The sequence below is a fragment of the Cebus imitator genome, unplaced genomic scaffold, assembly GCF_001604975.1.
Source record: "Cebus imitator isolate Cc_AM_T3 unplaced genomic scaffold, Cebus_imitator-1.0 Scaffold23, whole genome shotgun sequence".
In the NCBI taxonomy this organism is placed as follows: Eukaryota; Metazoa; Chordata; class Mammalia; order Primates; family Cebidae; genus Cebus; species Cebus imitator.
Genome location: NW_016107338.1, coordinates 10,086,931 through 10,105,574, shown reverse-complemented (window position 1 = coordinate 10,105,574; position 18,644 = coordinate 10,086,931). Strand labels below are relative to the sequence as shown.

General features: G+C 34.9%; 1 protein-coding gene across 12 annotated transcripts in view; it reads right to left on the bottom strand.

The window, feature by feature from the left end:
• LOC108299718 (WD repeat containing planar cell polarity effector) overlaps nucleotides 1-18,644 on the bottom strand; it is a 510,874-nt gene that overhangs the window by 406,025 nt on the left and 86,205 nt on the right. For 6 of the 12 annotated variants that reach the window (XR_005199011.1, XR_005199010.1, XM_017522162.2 and 3 more), the window contains exons 2-6: nucleotides 11,164-11,248; nucleotides 6,963-7,010; nucleotides 6,073-6,111; nucleotides 4,165-4,235; nucleotides 3,852-3,911 (exon numbers count right to left, since the gene is read on the bottom strand). Coding sequence is in view for 10 of the 12 variants with exons in the window: in XM_017522162.2 (XP_017377651.1) it covers nucleotides 3,852-3,911; nucleotides 4,165-4,235; nucleotides 6,073-6,111; nucleotides 6,963-7,010; nucleotides 11,164-11,248 (303 nt within the window). In the remaining 2 variants the exon portion in view is untranslated. Of the gene's footprint in view, nucleotides 1-3,851; nucleotides 3,912-4,164; nucleotides 4,236-6,072; nucleotides 6,112-6,962; nucleotides 7,011-11,163; nucleotides 11,249-18,644 lie in introns of those variants that run through there. The other 6 variants (XM_037736188.1, XM_037736190.1, XM_037736186.1 and 3 more) reach the window with 5 other exon arrangements.

The following is an 18,644-nucleotide window of genomic DNA, read 5'->3' as shown; positions in this document are numbered from 1 at the left end:
TTTTTAAGTAGAGACAGGTTTTCACCGTGTTGGCCAGACTGGTCTCCAACTCCTGATCTTGTGATCTACCTGCCTCAGCATCCCGAAGTGCTGGGATTTCAGGCGTGATCCACCGTGCCCAGGCAATTCTGAGCCTATTTTTAACATGAGTAATGACATTAAAAACCACAAATTTGAGTTGTACTAAGTTTGAAACTTTCTGGAGCATATTTTGTATTCCAGTTTCAAAGTATGATTGAATTATAAAAATAAGCTATAATTTTCCATCCTTTTTAATAATATCCTAAGGCAAATATAAGTATTATGATTCTAAAAATGCTAACTCACCCTTGTAAACGACCTCTGAAAAATAAAAATGTATGCCAGTTGAGAAGGTAACTAAATAGTTGCCTCCATGAGCAAACACAGACTAGACAAAAAATGAGGAAAAACTAGAATCCACTAAAATGATAGTATGTATTCAAATGGTAGATTAAGATCTGTTTACACTTACTACAAATTTGATGTTGTAGCTTTATGAATAGAACCATGGGCCTAAACTACAAACAAGAATGATGACACAAAAGAATCACAAGCAGACCTAAAAGACATCTAGAAAACTTTCCACCTCAAATCAACATAATGTACATTCTTCTCGACACCACATCAAACTTATTCTAAAATTGACCACATAATTGGAAGTAAAACACTCCTCAGCAAATGCAAAAGAACATAAATCGTAACAAACATTCTCTCAGACCACAGTGCCAATCGAATAAGAACTCAAAATTAAGAAACTCTCAAAATTGCACAACTACATAGAAACTGAACAACCTGCTTATGAATGAACACTGCGTAAATAACAAGTTTAAGACAGAAATAAACAACTTCTTCGAAACCAATGAGAACAAAGACAATGTATCAGATTCTTGGATACAGCTAAAGGAGCAGTTAGAGGGAAATTTATAGCACTAAATGCCCACAGGAGAAAGTAGGAAAGATCCAAAATCGACATCCTAACATCACAATTAAAGAAAGTAGAGAAGCAAAGCAAACAAATTCAAAAGCTAGGAGACAACAAGAAATAACTAAGACCAGAGCAGAGCTCAATAAAATACTGGCCAAAAAAAATCCAGCAGCACATCAAAAAGCTTATCTAACATGATCAAGTCAGCTTCATCCCTGGGATGCAAGGCTGGTTCAACATACACAAATCAATAAATGTAATCCATCATATAAACAGAACCAGTGACAAAAACCACATGATCATCTTAATAGATGCAGAAAAGGTCTTAATAAAATTCAACACGCCGCCATGCTAAAAATGCTAAATAAGCTAGATACTGATTGAACATATCTCAAAATAGTAAGAGCTATTTATGACAAACCCACAGCCAAGATCATACTAACTGGGCAAAAGCTGGAAGCATTCCCCTTGAAACCTGGCACAAGACAAGGATGTGCACTCTCACCACTCCTATTCAACATAGTATTGAAAGTTCTGGGCAGGGTAATCAGGCAAGAGAAAGAAATAAAGGGTATCCAATTAGGAAGAGAGGAAGTCAAATTGTCTGTTTGCAGATGACATGATTGTATATTTAGAAGACCCCACTGTCTCAGCCCAAAATCTCCTTAAGCTGACATGCAACTGAAGCAAACAATGAGGATACAAAATCAATGTGCAAAAATCACAAGCATTCCTATACACCAATTATAGAGAAACAAAGAGCCAAATCATGAGTGAACTCCCATTCACAATTGCTACAAAGAGAATAAAATACCTAAGAATATAACTTACAAGGGATGTGAAGGACCTCTTCAAGGAGAACTACAAACCACTGCTCAAGGAAATAAGAGAAGACACAAATGAATGAAAAAACATATCCATGCTCATGGATAGGAAGAATCAATATCGTGAAAATGACCATACTACCCAAAGTAATTTATAGATTCAGTGCTTTCCTCAGCATGCTACCTTTGACTTTCTCCATAGAATTAGAAAAAACTACCTTAAATTTCATATGGAACTAAAAAAGAGCCCATATAGCCAAGACAATCCTAAGGAAAAAGAACAAAGCTGGAGGTATCATGCTACCTGACTTCAAACTATACTACAAAGCTACAGTAACCAAAACAGCATGGTACTGGTACCAAAACAGACCTATAGACCAAGGGAACAGAAAAGAGGCCTAAGAAAAACACCATACATCTACAACCATCTGATCTTTGGCAAACCTGACAAAAACAAGCAATGAAGAAATAAACAGTGCTGGGAAAACTGGCTAGCCATATGCAGAAAACTGAAACTGGACCCCTTCCTTACACCTTATACAAAAATTAACTCAAGATGGATTAAAGACTTAAACATAAGACCTAAAACCATAAAAACCCTAGAAGAAAACCTAGACAATACCATTCAGGATATAGGCATGGGCAAAGACTTCATGACTACAACACCAAAAGCAATGGCAACAAAAGCCAAAATTGACCAATGGGACCTAATTAAACTAAAGGGCTTCTGCACAGCAGAAAAAACTACCATTGGAATGAACAGGCAACCTACAAAATGGGAGAAAAATTTTGCAATCTATCCATCTGACAAAGGGCTAACATCCAAAATCTACAAAGAACTTAAAACAAACTTACAAAAAACAAACAACAACATCAAAAAGTGAGCAAAGGATATGTACAGACACTTCTCAAAATAAGACATTTATGAGGGCAATAAACATATGAAAAAAGCTGAAAGCTCATCATCACTGGTCATTAGAGAAACGCAAACCAAAACCACAATGAGATACCATCTCACACCAGTTAGAATGGTGATCATTAAAAAGTCAGGAAACAACAGATGCTGGAGAGGATGTGGAGAAACAGGAACACTTTTACACTGTTGGTAGGAGTGTAAATTAGTTCAACCATTGTGGAAGACACTGTGGTGATTCCTCAAGGATCTAGAACCAAAAATACCATTTGACCCAGCAATTCCATTACTGGGTATATACCCAAAGGATTATAAATCATTCTAGTATAAAGACATGTGCACACATATGTTTATTGCAGCACTGTTCACAATAGCAAAGACTTGGAACAAACCCTAATGACCATCAATGATAGACTGAGTAAAGAAAATGTGGTACATATACACCATGGAATACTATGCAGCCATAAAAAAAAGATGAGTTCATGTCTTTGCAGGGACAGGGATGAAGGTGGAAACCATCATTCTTGGCAAACTAACACAAGAACAGAAAACCAACCACCACATGTTCTCACTCATAAATTGGAGTTCAACAATGAGAACACATGGACACAGGTAGGGGAATATCACACACCAAGGCCTATCAGGAGGTGGGGGGGGTTTACAAGAGGGATAGCATTAGAAGAAATACCTAATGTCAATGGTTGATGGGTGCAGCAAACCACCATGCATACCTATGTAACAAACCTGTACATTATGCACATGTTACCATGGCACATGCATACCTATGTAACAAACCTGTACATTATGCACATGTATCCCAGATCTTAAAACATAATACATATATATAAAATTAAATCTATGCCAGCAAACATCTACTACAACATTGAGACCACTTCAAACAAAAATACAATATGAAAAGATTTTTATTAGTGTTTATCATATGTCAGTACAACTATACAACTATACTAATTAATACTGATTAATGAGCCTGTTGTCCTATGTCAATCTGTCTAATGTTAGCTCTAGAATGACTAGAATTCAAACTATGAAATATCCACTGCTAAAAAAAGTTTTTGTCCATTACCTATCATAACACAAGAATACCAATTACTACATAGTTTTCAGCTCCATTGGTTAAACACTGCAAAGGCTTGTCAAACCATTTTACCTGACAGACATATTTGTTCTTCCATTTGCTCAGCACACACTGACTGTTTTGCATCAGCTCCTGAAGTACAACAGAAAAAGAGAGAGTGCAGTTGGCTATACACATTATGATTATCAGTTAAACTGCCTCTGACTTGCAAGCAAAAAAAGATCAACATGCCACACAAAGACGCAACTGTTTTGGAACTCATCACTGGACAAAAGCAAAGCTATCATCACCATGAGAGTTGATCCTTTATGAAAATTAAAGCTGTTGAAAGATGTTTTAAAAACAGATTTGTTTGTTGCCATTTTTGAAACTTTTTGAAAGATACCTCCAACTCTTTGAGTGAGTCTCGGAGTTTTTCTGGGCGTCTGTTTTTGAGCGTCCAAGGATAATCTCGTGCTGGCAAATAAAACATGTACTACAGTTAGTTAAACAAGATTTTTTAAAAAGGAAATTCTGCTTAGCAGTGTGCCTTAGGAAGATTAAAATAAAACACCTCTATAATTGAGAGGAAGTAGGCTTCATTTCCATCATCAAATGACAGCCTTTTGAAAGGCTTTGTCATAGAAACAGGATTTTTACCACAAAACAATCTCCCTAATCATAATTTTACGATGACAACCAACAAGGCTTGGAGAATCCCTGGAAAAGTTTGCTAGGCTTGTGAATCTAGTAATTCATTGTAAATGATGTACTCTTTACCAAGAAAGTAACTTTTTCATGTAAATAATTAAATGTTCAATCCAAAAGAAATTCCAAATTCTCCAAGTAGCCTGTACTCAGACCTAAAAAAATTACCATGAGTAAATGAATATAATGAGCAAAGAAATGTAAATATGAAAAAAATTAAAAATAAAAATTTACATAAAAATATATGAAGTTAAGCATCAAAGCACAACATTTTAAAACTATGGAAAAATCTGAGGGAAATCCAAGTTTTAACAAATAAGGCCCTAACAGTGCTCTTTTTAATTAAGAACAGCTTTCTTTAAAGTATATACCATAATGGTAAGACTTTGTTTTGTTTTAAATAAATTTAATTGAAAGATAAAATTATTTAGTAGAGTCATGTTAGCCTAAAATAAATTAAAAATAGTTCTGTTTAAAATAATTTTAAAATGTTAAACTCATATCTATTTCATCAGAAAAATGAATTCATCTTTGGATTCTCCTCATTAATAATTCTAAATAACAGTTATAAGTATATTTGTGCATATGTATGTGTTGTATGTGCATATACATATATATAGTACACACAGATGCTTAAATTTGAGAGTAGAATTGCTATATATCTTATTTCAGCAAATGAATTTGGTCTATAAACAATTTTGATGTGTAGAATATAAGTGCAAATTTTTAAATCTGTGTTGCAGCTACTAACACAGTAGTTTTCAAAATTAAATGTCAGTTCAATCATTTAAAAAACAAGAAAAAAGCCAGGAGCGGTGGCTCACACCTGTAATCCCAGCACTTTAGGAGGCGGAGGCGGGCAGATCACCTGAGGTCAGGAGTTTGAGACCAGCCTGATCAAAATGGAGAAACCCTGCCACTACTAACAATACAAAATTAGCTGGGCGTGGTGGCACGTCTGTAATCCCAGCTACTGTAATCCCAGCAGGAGAATCACTTGAACCTGTGAAGCAGAGGTTGCAGTGAGCCAAGATTGCGCCATTGCACTCCAGCCTGGGCAACAAGAGCGAAACTCCCTCTCAAAAAAAAAAAAAAAACAAAACACCACACAAGAGAACAAATGGGATTTTCAGCTCTAGCTATACTCCATAAAAATCTTAATGTATGTTTAATTTTAAGTCATTAAAACCATATTACCTTGTAGCCATAATATACTTATATACACTTATATACTGGAGATCAGAGAAGACTAGAGTGAATAAAATGCTAATACTGATATTACAAATACTATTTTCTTAAAAATGGGTAAGAAATGTTAACAATGTTGGCCATGTATTAATAATTAAGTGTTTAAGTTTGGTACAATTATCTTAAACATACTAAATAACACATAGTTCATTAAGGAAGTTTATCTTTACATAAACGTACATTTTGTAAAGGCCTGACAAATACAATTGTTAGGCATATGTTTATATTCCTAAGCAATGAGAATTTGTAATTATAAGAAATTTGGAGGGAATAATGTTTCCTATTTGTTCCAGATGAATATTTTATAATACTGAACTTTTCAGTTTTATAGTTCCAAAAAAATATAAAGTAGGCTTACACTCTGCCAGCTTCTGCTTTTCTTCTAAGTTACCATGCTCTGTCGCAGATATTGAAGCAGAAAGGATAGAAAGAAAAAACAAAAGCAGAATTTATTTTTATTATAATGCTTTGTATTTTAATATGTACACATATATTAACATTACATGTATTACTGAAATTAATAAATTATGCTAAGGTTCTAAAAGAACAGTTGAAAAACATGCCATAATTTGGATGTTTTCATTTCATAGAGATATTTCCTATATCTGCAGTGAAAGGGCACAACAGGTGGACCAATATCCTAAGCTTCCACTCTCATCAGATAGGAAAGTGCAATGGAGCCCAGAACAGAAGCTGCTTCAGTCTGTCATCAGAACCGTGAAGTCAGCCTATTAACCACTAAGCTAAGCACACAGGATGCTCACACAGCCCACTTCAACAGAGACCAAAACAGGAAGTAACTTTAGCTAGAAAGACCTTTTGGCCCATCATAAAACTTCAGGGATTAACAGGATTAATCAGATAAGGAAAATTGATCATTCACTCAGAAATGCCTATTTCAGATATTAGGTGAGGATCCAGGAGGCCAGCATCAGTAGGACCTATGCATTAACAATGCCCTCTACTGGGATACTGATAAATACACGTGAATAGACTGCCCTGTTATCAGTCTGATCAAGAGTAAGATGAAAATTTTCATGTCCTTCTACAGCATTTTCTCGATATTACTTTATTTAATATAGAACAGATCAATATCAACCTCAGCATTTTTCTAAAGAACTGAAGGGACTTTTTTTAAAATTCTAGAATTTATCTAAAGCTCATAAGAAGAAGGTTTTTACTGGTCAGTACTTCATGGTTTAGAATATTTAGTTAATAAAAATTAATTGCACAGAATAGGTACTTTACCTGGTGGATCTTTCTTGTCATAATACTGGTAGATCCCAATGTCTCTATCTATAGAAAGGAAGAAATAACATTAAATTGTGGTTTAAAAGACCCAGAGAATAAAAAGCCAAGCCATACTATACTGGGGGAAGGGTAGGGAGAAAAGCAGAAAACAGTCTCCTTATGTTACCAGAAATAAAATGGCTCAAAAGCATCTGGAGATAAGTTCATATACTCTAGGGATATGCAGAAACTGTAAAGTTTATCAATCTAATGAGAAAAGATTTATACAAAACTAGAATGGCATGAGAAAAAGATTAGTAAAGAACTGAAATCAAGAAAAACCAAGTTTTCTATTTCACACTTCCTCTGATATTTTTCACAGGGCGCTACCGAAAGGAACTGCCACTAAGCAATGCCAAATGAAATCAGTGCATGGAAGAAAATGCCCTGTTGGATTCTGAGCTGTGGTTTTCTTTTCTCCAATTTAGCTCAAGAGTCTAGTTTCTATCCTATGGCATTTGGGAGAAATCTGCAGAAAAGAAAGGGAAGATTAGAGGAAGCTTTGGATAAATTATTATCTAAAACTTGTTTAAACTGGGAAAGCCCCTTCTAAACCTGCTCAAATTCAGACACTTTGCTGAGGCTACCTAAGAAGCAAAGCTAGGCTTCCCAGATGTCAGGATTCATTTAATCAAGAATGTATTGCAATTTAAATACAAAAGAATAAAATAATTTTGTCCATTTTCTTCATATCTATGAATAAAAAAGTATTTCTTTCATTGAAGGAACATTTGTTTTCTTCCATGCAAAATAATTCTCAGTTACTAACGTAAGGATAAGGAGTATATAACTGTTTGTAAAGAGGTGAAAGCAGTACAGGCTGCCCCCTAGTGACTGACTGCCCTAAACTTTCTCAAATTGAATGATAAAACCAAAAAAAAGTATTACTGCTACAATTAACTTTTCTAATATAGTCTTTCAAAATAGTCAATTGTGTGTACTAGTTGAAGCTCTATTTTATTCATCATGTCATTAGTAGAGGCATACAGTTTTAAAGAATGCAGTTCATGTCTCTAGACTGAATATATCTAATAAGGATTGACTAGGAAAAATCATGAGTAGAACTTCTTGGATACTGATATTTTGTTTGTTGTCCTGGGTGGTGATTTTATGGGTGTTTTCTCATTCTGATAGTTCACAACATAATCTTATGATGTCTACACTTTTCAGTACATACGCTATACTTCAGTAAAAGGCTTTTTAAATCTATTGATAATTGATAATATATAAGATATTTAAAGTGTGATGAGGAATGGGATATTTACATAATTTCAAGGTACTTCCCTACGAAATACTTAGTAATAACAAAGAAGAAATTAACTTTGCAGTGGAGAAGCCTAGCAGACACTGCCTTAATCAGGTAATCATGAGTATCATCAGGAAAGGGACAAACTGAAATTATGCAGCACCTGATAGGATGCATTGAGAATACAGCATCATTTGTGAGATATTTCCATCAAAAATGCATAACCTGAATCTAATTGTGAGGAAATTTCAATATAACCTAACTTAGGAACATCCTACACAAAAACTGGCCTAGTACCTTCAAAAATGTTAAGGTAATAAAACCTAAAAAAAGAAAAGGGATGAAGGATGACAAGAATGAAGGACACTAAAGAAACATGGTAATAATACAATGTGTTACTGTGAACAAAATCCTTTTCCAAAAAAAGAACAAAGGTGGGACAACTGGTGGACTGGTCCATTTAGACTGAAGTACATCATTGTTAATTTCCTGATATCGATGGCTATACAGTAATGCAGGACAAAATTCTTTTTGTAGGACATATACACGAATATATTTGGAGGTGATCAAGCAACAGGCTACAACTTACTCTCAAATGGTACAAGAAAAAAAGATTCTCTGTATTGGCAATTTTTCTGTAAGTTTGTGATTATATCAAACATTTTAAAAATAAACATCAAGCACAATGAAAGCACATTAATAGGGTTACTAATTTAGTACAGATAAGAGGAAAGCCTTCTCTAAGTGACTTAATAAAGCTGAGTCCTAAAGAAGTAGGATTCATAAAAGGTTAAACAGAAGAATGTCCCAATAGAGAGGCCCTGCAAAAATGCAGTTGGGGTTAAAGACTATTTCCATGGGGCTACCGTGCACCACTGTGTGATTCTTCTCTAAAACCATTCACTGCCTCAGAATAGAAGAAACAGGGATGGAAAACTTTAGGACTGATGGAAGGGCAGGAAAGGAGTTTGTTGGGCATGAACAGAAGATAAGGGGTAAAAGGGGATCAAGATGGAACAGCTCAGACTTCCAACCATGGGGTCCAAGCTGGGTAGGAAGATAAATTAAGAAGGCCCAATGGACTAGGAGAATATCAAGGGATTAAAAGATTAACGGTCTCAAAGAAGCATAAAACCTAGGTATATGAGAATAAGGGAATAAGATGAAAAATGGGCAATTATGATTAGAGAAGAAAATATTTCAATTAAAGATTTCCACCAGCAGTAAAATTTCTTTTTTCTATTTTCTGAGGAGATTTCTTTTACACTTTTGAGTTTTGAATTTTTTTTAACACATTTTTACTTTTCAAGAGATCTGTATACCTTCAAATATTTTCTGAAGCTTCTGTTTTTGTTTCTTTTTTCATGGATTTAGTATGTTTTCTTAGGTCTCTGTTGTACTTTTTTTCCCCCTTCCTACATTATCTCTATTTCTTCAGAAATCCATTCATCTATTCACTTTGTTTTCTTTCCTGTTGAAGATATTCCTCAAATATCTGGTGATCCTTCGTTCTCTGTATTTACAAGTAAGGCACTAAAAAGCTGAATGGAAGCCCTGTGTACACAAATAGAGCTTGCCAACTGGTGGGCTTCACTGATTGGCCAAGAACCGGAGCATTTCACCAAAGGACTCCCTCAAACGTCTATGTATATAAGCCTTCTTTCTAGGGTCATGCAGTTCTTCCAGAGAGGACTATCTCAAGCTCCTTCTTTCTTGGAAAGTATACAAATGGGTATGACATTCTCAGAACAAAGTGGGATTAAGAAGACCTTACCCATCAGTATGTAGGCTTCCTTCCATTTCATGCCTGTTTCCAGTTCAGCATGTCTTCTTTCACTGGCCCTGGTGTTCCCAACTTTAGAGCCTCCTTAATTTAATATTTCCACAGCATGAAAGGTATCTCACAACTTCTTTTGCAAACTTGCATCTCCCTTTATCTTTATCATCAGTCTCATGACACATGCCATCTTCTACAATATCTGGCTCCTCAAATTTCTGTATCTTTCCAGAATTTTGAGTCATAAATTGGCTGTCATTGGAACTCTCCTCTGCAGGCAATTTATATTCAGGTTTTTCAGCTCTACTAATTCCTCTTTGCCTCCCATCTTCCAAAATTTGTCCAATTTCAGTTGTCCCCTCTCTCGAAAGGGTTTATGCCTTCCTTATTTTTATTCCTTTATTTTCATTTTAGAAGAATTTTAACAGGAAGCAAATGAATGTTAAATCCACTTAGTTTAATTGAAATTTCATCTTTATACATTTTTAAATAGATAAACTTGATGAAAATATCACAGTTATGCTTAATTCTATATTTAATATGGAAAAATGGTATTTTGTAAGGTAAGCCATTTTCTTTGTAATGATGCTTAAGAAATATAAATAATTTTGTCCTCCTAAATACAAGTGTTACTTTGTATAATTAAAGATTTTTAAAAAGATATTTCCTATAAAATATATTATATCCTATGTTAATAAGCATTATTAAAACACACATATAATCCTCCCCCCAAAAAATGTGAAGAACATGAAAATAATTGTACATCTTAGCTATATGTTTGAAATGTTATTTTAAATCAAATAGAAATGCCTTTACCATTAGCTATCCTGTACATATTTATGAATATGTTATTATGAACAATCCCAGAAAAAAATTGAACATGTGTGTATCATAAGAGGGATCAAACATTAAGCCAATAAAATTAATTTTCAAAAATAAAAACCTAACTCAAGCTGTAAATATTAAGTTAGTAAGAGTAATTAAAAGGAATTATTTCCCATTAACCAATTTTTCATTAAGAATAGAGAAAGAATGCAATTCCAGCTGGAGAATTCAGGCTCTAACCTTTGCTAATACTTATTTATAATGGTGTAACATATTTGAAAAATATTGAAATTAATCCAGAGCTCATTTACCCGCAATGTGTAAGGTATTCTTCAAAGACCACAGGTGCAGTTCAGTCAAGCAGAAAGACATCTGATGGCAGAAGGAATCTCTGTTCTGTTTAAAAAATAATTAAAAAGAGATGCCAATTAATTATCTTATATTGTCAATAAAATCAAGATACCTTAGAAATAGTAAAAAAAATCATTTGCCACAACTGTTATTTGAAATATGGTCCATTAGAATAAACATGCTCTAGTGTATCCTTGGTTAACCATCCAGAAATAAACTCTAGAAAAAGGAAAAATACGCTTCTTTTCCTGGATTTAGTATGTCATCACATTGAGAAATGTGGTAAGAAGAATATATATAGTATTTAGGTTTTCAATAGCATATGTTTGGTTAAGACTCTGAGTATATTTAGAATTATTTAGTATTTAAGCATTTTTTAAGTTTTATTTTTAAGGAAAGGAAACATCTGTTAGGTAGTTATTAAGTACAAGCACATTTTGTGGGGCATTTTTGGTATGTAAAGCAAATATTTACAATATCACATATAAACAGGCTAATTAAAGTGGAATTTGCAAGGTAAATGGTATATAGTTACTATTATAAGAAATACAATTACTTAAAAATAACCTCTGAAACCACATTAGCATTCAGTTTAATTTGTTAATCTGCATGTCACAATGGATCCAGATTATTCTATTCTGTGGGGTTTTTTTTTTTTTTTTTTTTTTTTCCCCAAAAAAAAAGATAGTAATATTTTTTTTTTTTTTTTTTTTTTTTTTTTTTTTTTTTTTTTTCCCCAAAAAACAAGATAGTAATAATATACATCCTGTATTTCCTCTCATTTTAATGGCAAGGGCTAGGGATGGACACTATAACTTTTTTTCAAATCAAGTACTACCTCATCAATTTAGACTGATTGGGAGAAGGCCAGTCTGCATTAGAAAAAAGGTCAACATTTTACAAATGTTTGAAAGGAATTTATCTAATTTTCAAATGTTTTCTTTGAAATATATATAGTACTACACTGTATTTATGTTATATTAAATATTAGAAATACACACAATAATGTAAACTATGGACATTTTCTTCATAGAAATCATGAAAGAAATGTTCTTTCTAGTAAACTTCTGAATGAAGTTTGAAAAATATTTTAATGTTTTAATGGAGGAAAACTCGTTCAGTTCCTTTAACATTAGGAGTGACTAAAAATATTTCCCATAGTATCCATATGGGTGATAATCCAAAATAATTTCAGACATAGTACAAACTGCCTTGGCCCTTCCTTCATCCTTACATATGACCTCAATGCACTTACAATCAAGGAACAGATGCATGTTCAACTAATGAGATACAGTATGCTAAGGATTGGAATGGCAGAGTGAAAAATGTGGCAGTACAGAAGAGGGGCCCAATGCTGCCTTATCAGCTGGGCTATGAGAAAGCTCAGGGAAGTTGTGAAATGTTAGTGGGCCCTCAAAGAAGGATAGGATTTCACCAGTTGATGATGATGATGATGATGATGACGATGACGATGACAATGATGAGCAGGAAGGAGAAAAAGAAGAGGAAGAAAACGATGGTGATAACAACAGATAACACATACTTGTTCCAAACATTTTACATGTATTAACTCTGTTAATCCTCATAGCTATTCTTTGAGGTAGTATCAGTATTCCTATAATGAGGAAACTGAGACACAGTGTGGTCACATAGCTAGCAGGTGGTGGAGGTAGGCTTTGGGTCTACAAAGACTAGTTCCAGAGTCTGTTTGCAATCACAGTACTCTATTGTACTGGGGTAGACAGAGTTGTGGGAGAGAGTATATACAGTTGTTTGAGTAAAAAGATGGCATGACCCAAGGTTGACAGTAGATTAAAATGCACAGTGGATAGTGACAGAAAGGTGAAGTTGGAAAGGGTAAGGAGGAAACAGGCTATAATAGTAAATTTGGAGTTGATCTGAATTTACTTTATTCCTTATATTAAATGCCTTTAAAGGTAAGAGATGAAATAAGGAACCCATCAATCCCCAGATCTGCCGTACTGTACCTAGATGCTGGCTTCCATTACATACAGGCATGGAGTTAGAAAGCTAGTGGACTGCATTACTTAGAGAAAGACTGCAGTTCATTACCAGCAAGCAGTAGAGAAAAAGGGATATTAAACTAGTTACTAATTCTGCAGTTCAACTGAGTATTACCTTTCAGAGTTATCACTTTGGAAGTGACTCTAGTGAGCCTACTATTACTCAAAATGTTTCCAAAGCAGTGTTCTTTGGAATTGCTTCCAGTTAGTTTTATGAGGCTTATTTTACAATTGTCATCTTACAGTTAACCTTTTCCTAACTAAAATACTTACTGTATTACAATAAGTAAATTGCAGCCTTCTCATTTGGAAATGTGAAGACTGGAATGTTTGTTTTAAAATATCAGTTAATGTATTAAATATTTATTTTGCATCTATTTAGCTTAATGTGTGGATTCTAGAATCTGCCTGCCTGTTTTCTTATTCTAATTTCTCAGCTTAGTAGCTAACTTAAACAAATTATCTAACTTCTCTATTTCTTTCCCCCAGCTATAAAATGGGTATAATAAAGTACCTACATCAGGACTGCTTTCAGGATACATTTACTCAATTATCTTAACACTGCAGTTGCTGCTTGCTGTTACCAGTGTATCTATCACTATACAAATTTCTATGGAAAAAAAATAAAATAATAAATATGATCTCTGACCATATTTGGCAATCTCACAGTATGAAATAAATAAGTACCAAGCACAATAGGTGGTTTATGAAGGAAAAACATTCAGATGTGGAGAAGTTACTACATAAGAGAAGGTATTCAAATTAGGACATGCAAATGGGTTAATATTTCACTGCAAGAAAAAAAGAAAAGATATGGTAAAGCAGGTACATACTTCCTTCGACACTGAGCATCAAAAGTTACCAACGTCTAGACTATACTAGAAAAATAAAAATCATATTCCTCAATTTAGTTTTTATTCAGATACCAGTAATACTAGTTTATAATTGCATAAGACAAGGCTGAAGTTTAACTGTTTGTTGCTATATAAAAATGTCTTATCATGTAAATTAAATATAGATGAAATTTTACAGATGAAACCAAAAGACTGCACCTTTACCTACATATCAAAAGAAGACAACACTTGAAATTCTGTATTTCAGTTTGAGTCAATTTTATAATAATTTTCAAAACTTTCTCCTGATAACAGAAATGGAGAGTGGAGTATAGTGTTCATTATAATCTACGCTGGCTATTTCTTTTTTTTTTTTTTTTTTTTTTTTTTGTGGGGCTGCCCCAAAGGGCAGACAGTTTTACGCTGGCTATTTCTAAGAGGCAGAAAAACACTTTTTACTTGAAAAACTGATAGGTCCACTCCCCCATATCTTCACTAAGTTTGAAAGTACTAAATTAATTTTTAAAAATTATACTGTTTCAAGGAGAATAAGTAAAATGAGCTCTGTGAAGAGCTTCAAAGCCAGTATTCAAGCCATTAATTCTCTGTGTTTTGACACAGGGTAAATTCTGAACATAGTACAGTATAGAGTCTATGACCTGGACTTCTCTTCCAGCTCCGTACCTAATGATCCATTTCTAGGTCCAATGGTGGTGGGAGGACTGAGAAAAATGTACAAGGTATTTCTCAAAATGCTCTGATGTACAAACAACACTGCTCTAGTTTCCCACTAAAAAGTAGAGAACAAAAGAAAAAGGCATTCTCCTCCTACTTTATAAAGGACCCCTTTGTGGCCCCACAGGGAACCGATCCCATAAGAATGGGGAACTAGGCCAGGCAGGTGGCTCACATCTGTTATCCCAGCACTTCAAGAGGCAGAGGTGGGCGGATCACTTGAGGCCAGGAGTTCGAGACCAGCATGGCCAACATGGCAAAACCCTATCTCTACTAAAAATACAAAAATTAGCTGGGCATGGTGGCACATGCCTGTAATCTCAGCTACTTGGGAGGCGGGGGCAGAAGTTGCAGTGAGTCAAGATCATGCCACTGTACTCCAACCTGGGCGACAGAGTAAGACTCCATTTCAAAAAAAAAAAAGGAGAAGTGGTGTGCAGCAGATAAGCAGGAATGGTAAAAGTGGTGGTATCCAGACAAAGCAGGATCTGTATCCAGCAAAAGCAGACATGCAGTCAAGGAGTGGCCTGCATCATCTGAAGAAATAGCAGCAATAATTAGCAAGTAATGGGTACAGCAATGAGAAGAAAATGGCCAGTGTCCTTTAGTAGAGGACTGAACTGGTTTATTAACAAAATGTCACAACTATTGTGGATTAAGGAGGGGGCTTTGCAAGTGGTCATGCATTAGCTCAGGGGGAAAAGGTAGTCAAATGTAGGTTATTCATCCTTTTTTTTCTTAACTTCAAATATTTGCCAGGAAGACCATGTAAAACAAAAGAAAATTAATGGAGTAAATAAAACAAGTTTGTAGAAATCTATAATAATAACTAGTTGGGCAAGGTGGGAGAGGACCATATCAATATCCTTGTTAGTCTTAAAGCTTTATACGTCATGCAGGTTTTTTGAAAGACACAAGTTTTTTAAAGACCTCTAAACATCTTGAATCTCATTCAACTGTGCCACCAGTTAAAAAGAATGCTGGTAATTTCCTGATTTGAAAAATCTGCCTGGAGGAAGTAGTCAAGACTGAACTTGTATTATTCAAATATTGTATTTGTGTATAAATAGTTGTTTTGAAGGAGAGAAGAAAAGAATTTCAGAAGAATGCTGGGTTCTGCATTTTCAGAACAGGGTGTGGGCAGGGGCACCTATCAAAGTAAGCTAAGCAATGCTGCCCCACTCGGTGTCCTTGTACATTTCTCTGAGCAGTAAAACCCAATGCACATGGCATAGAACTGTAATAAAAGTAGCTGTACAGGGAGAAATGAAAGAACAAATGAATAAAATATACAGCAAATTATCCGACTATTAAATATTGAATCAGAAAAAGAATTATCCAAATGAAAAGAACAGTAGAATGAAAAACAAACAAAAAAGTCACCCGTAATGTAACTTCATTTATTTTTAAACACCTTTTTAACTTTTACAGTTTTCTCTTTAATTATACAAGGCAGTTGATGACAGTCTCAGAAGGCCATTTTGAATCCAAGCTTCCTACATGAGACAATAAACAGCATGATTTAAATTGAGCTTCACACAAATTTAGAATGACTGCTCTATTTATAGAGGACAATATATGATTGCCCACATTTTAAGGACAGAGATGTGAGAATCCTAGAAAGTCCCTTTTTACTTTCTCCTTACATCCTTAAAAAGTTTTTTCAATGTTTAATATCTTCACTACAATTTGGGTTACATTAGAGTAAATTAATATTTATTTGTCTTAATAATTTTACCATATAGACTAAACTTTGAGAAAGTAACATGCAAAATAGAGATAGTTTCACTACTGTACTGTTGATAATCTCCTTTTGAAAAAAATGTTTTAGAAGTAGAGATTACTTGCCACTGAATAAATCTGCAAAATACATGTACCCTGCCAGGGTAAATTATGTAATTCCCTGGTTTCTGAAGTCAGCTATTTGGGCAGCCATGGGAAGGACAGGAAGCTTGAGGGCAAATAAAACCCAAATGTGAAACATGACAGCAAAGAAAGAATTAAGAAATAGAAGACATTGCTGTAGTTATAACAAGGATAAATGCTGGCATGGCATCAATAAGATATTTTAAATGGCTGTGTATTAGCAGAAGACTGTGGATAGAACAAATGGCTCATTTGTACCTCACAGAGCATTATGAGATCTAAATATCGATTAAGTATCACAACACTTTGAACACTTTACGCATATGTTTACTGAGTCATGGATACACAGATTTATAGAATGGGCCTCTACTATCAAATATCATATAATCAGAGTAGCAGATAAATTAATCACAAAAACAATATGAAGTATGTGGTAAATGCTAATTTAGTAACATAAACAAAGGGCTGGAGGGGTTCAAAGGGCACTTGAGGATTGTCAGATTTTGCTAGAGGGAGACAGAGAGAAAGGAAGGAACACTATCCAAAAGTGTAAATTAGAAAAATGCAAGGCTTATTTGAGGAATAATAAGCAATCTGTTTTGCTGCGCAGGTAGAATACATAAATCTGGGCCATAATAAGGAAGTCTTCACCAAGCTCAGGGATTAGGACTTTATATTTGCTAGGTAGCTAATTAGGAATAACAAAGTTTCTGATCTGGGAAGGAATTTTTATAAAGAATAATCAATAGATCAGAATTGTTGGAAGATTAACTGGTGGGTAGAATACTGGAGGAGTGAAGAAAGGTTTGATATGAGTCAACTGTTAGAAAAGTTAAAACAGACAACACTAATATTCGACCTGAATTGGGATGTAGCAGTTGAAATATAAAGAAAGAAAGGTATGTAATTGATCTTTTGAAGAAAGAATCAGCAGCATATGGGCACTGATGATTTGTAAGAGACAGTGTGAGGGAGTGAGAGAGAAGAATCTGGAATGACCACCAACGGATGGGGATCTGGTTACTGCCCATATAGTGACCATTGCCTTAACCATGCCTTTACTGAACAGGCATGCCTGCATCATCATGTGCCCAGTAAATGGGTACCAGTGCATTCCATCTGTTCAGAATGACTGCCTCAACCACTCAACCCACACACCTCAATGTTCCTAGTTACTAACCTGGCTACTTGGTCTCCTGTTTTACTTCTGCCTTGCCCCTCAGTTTGTAGCTCTGGCTCTTCTTAAACTATGATTCAACTTCTTCATCCTGTTAAAGGACCCATGAATACTATTTTTCTTGGCCACACCTAGTTCGCAGGAACCCCTTACCCAGACTTGTTCCCATCTAGTTGATCTGAGTTTCAAGGCCAGGACTTGGATTGAAACACACATAGAAACAGGTTAGTCCAGAAGAAGAGCAAATTTTCTTAATGTTAGCAAGTCGAATTTTACACTCAGTGGGACATTAAGGTACAAGGAAATGCTCTGGTTAGACATGTCTAGTTGGTAGCTAGAAATACAGAAGAGGGGCTTGAACTACATAAAAACTACTTTGGAATTTTCTAAATGGAGAATAGAGTTAAAGCCAATGAATAAGATCATAGAAGAAAAATAAAGTCAAGGATAGTCTGGTAATTCTCCAATAAAGAGTCAACTTAAAAGACAAAGATAATATATTGTTAAGAAAGCCTTGAGCCAGGCACAGTGGCTCACACCTGTAATCCCAGCACCTTGGGAGGCTGAGGCGAGTGGATCACCTGAGGTCAGGAGTTCAAAACCAGCCTGACCAACATGGTGAAAGCCCGTCTCCACTAAAAATACAAAAATTAGCAGGGCATGGTGGTAGGTGCCTGTAATCCCAGCTCCTCGGGAGGCTGAGGCAGAAGAATTGCTTGAACTCGGGAGGCCAAGGTTGCAGTGAGCTGTGATCGCACCACTGCACTGTGGCCTGGGTGACAGAGCAAGGCACCATCTCAAAAAAA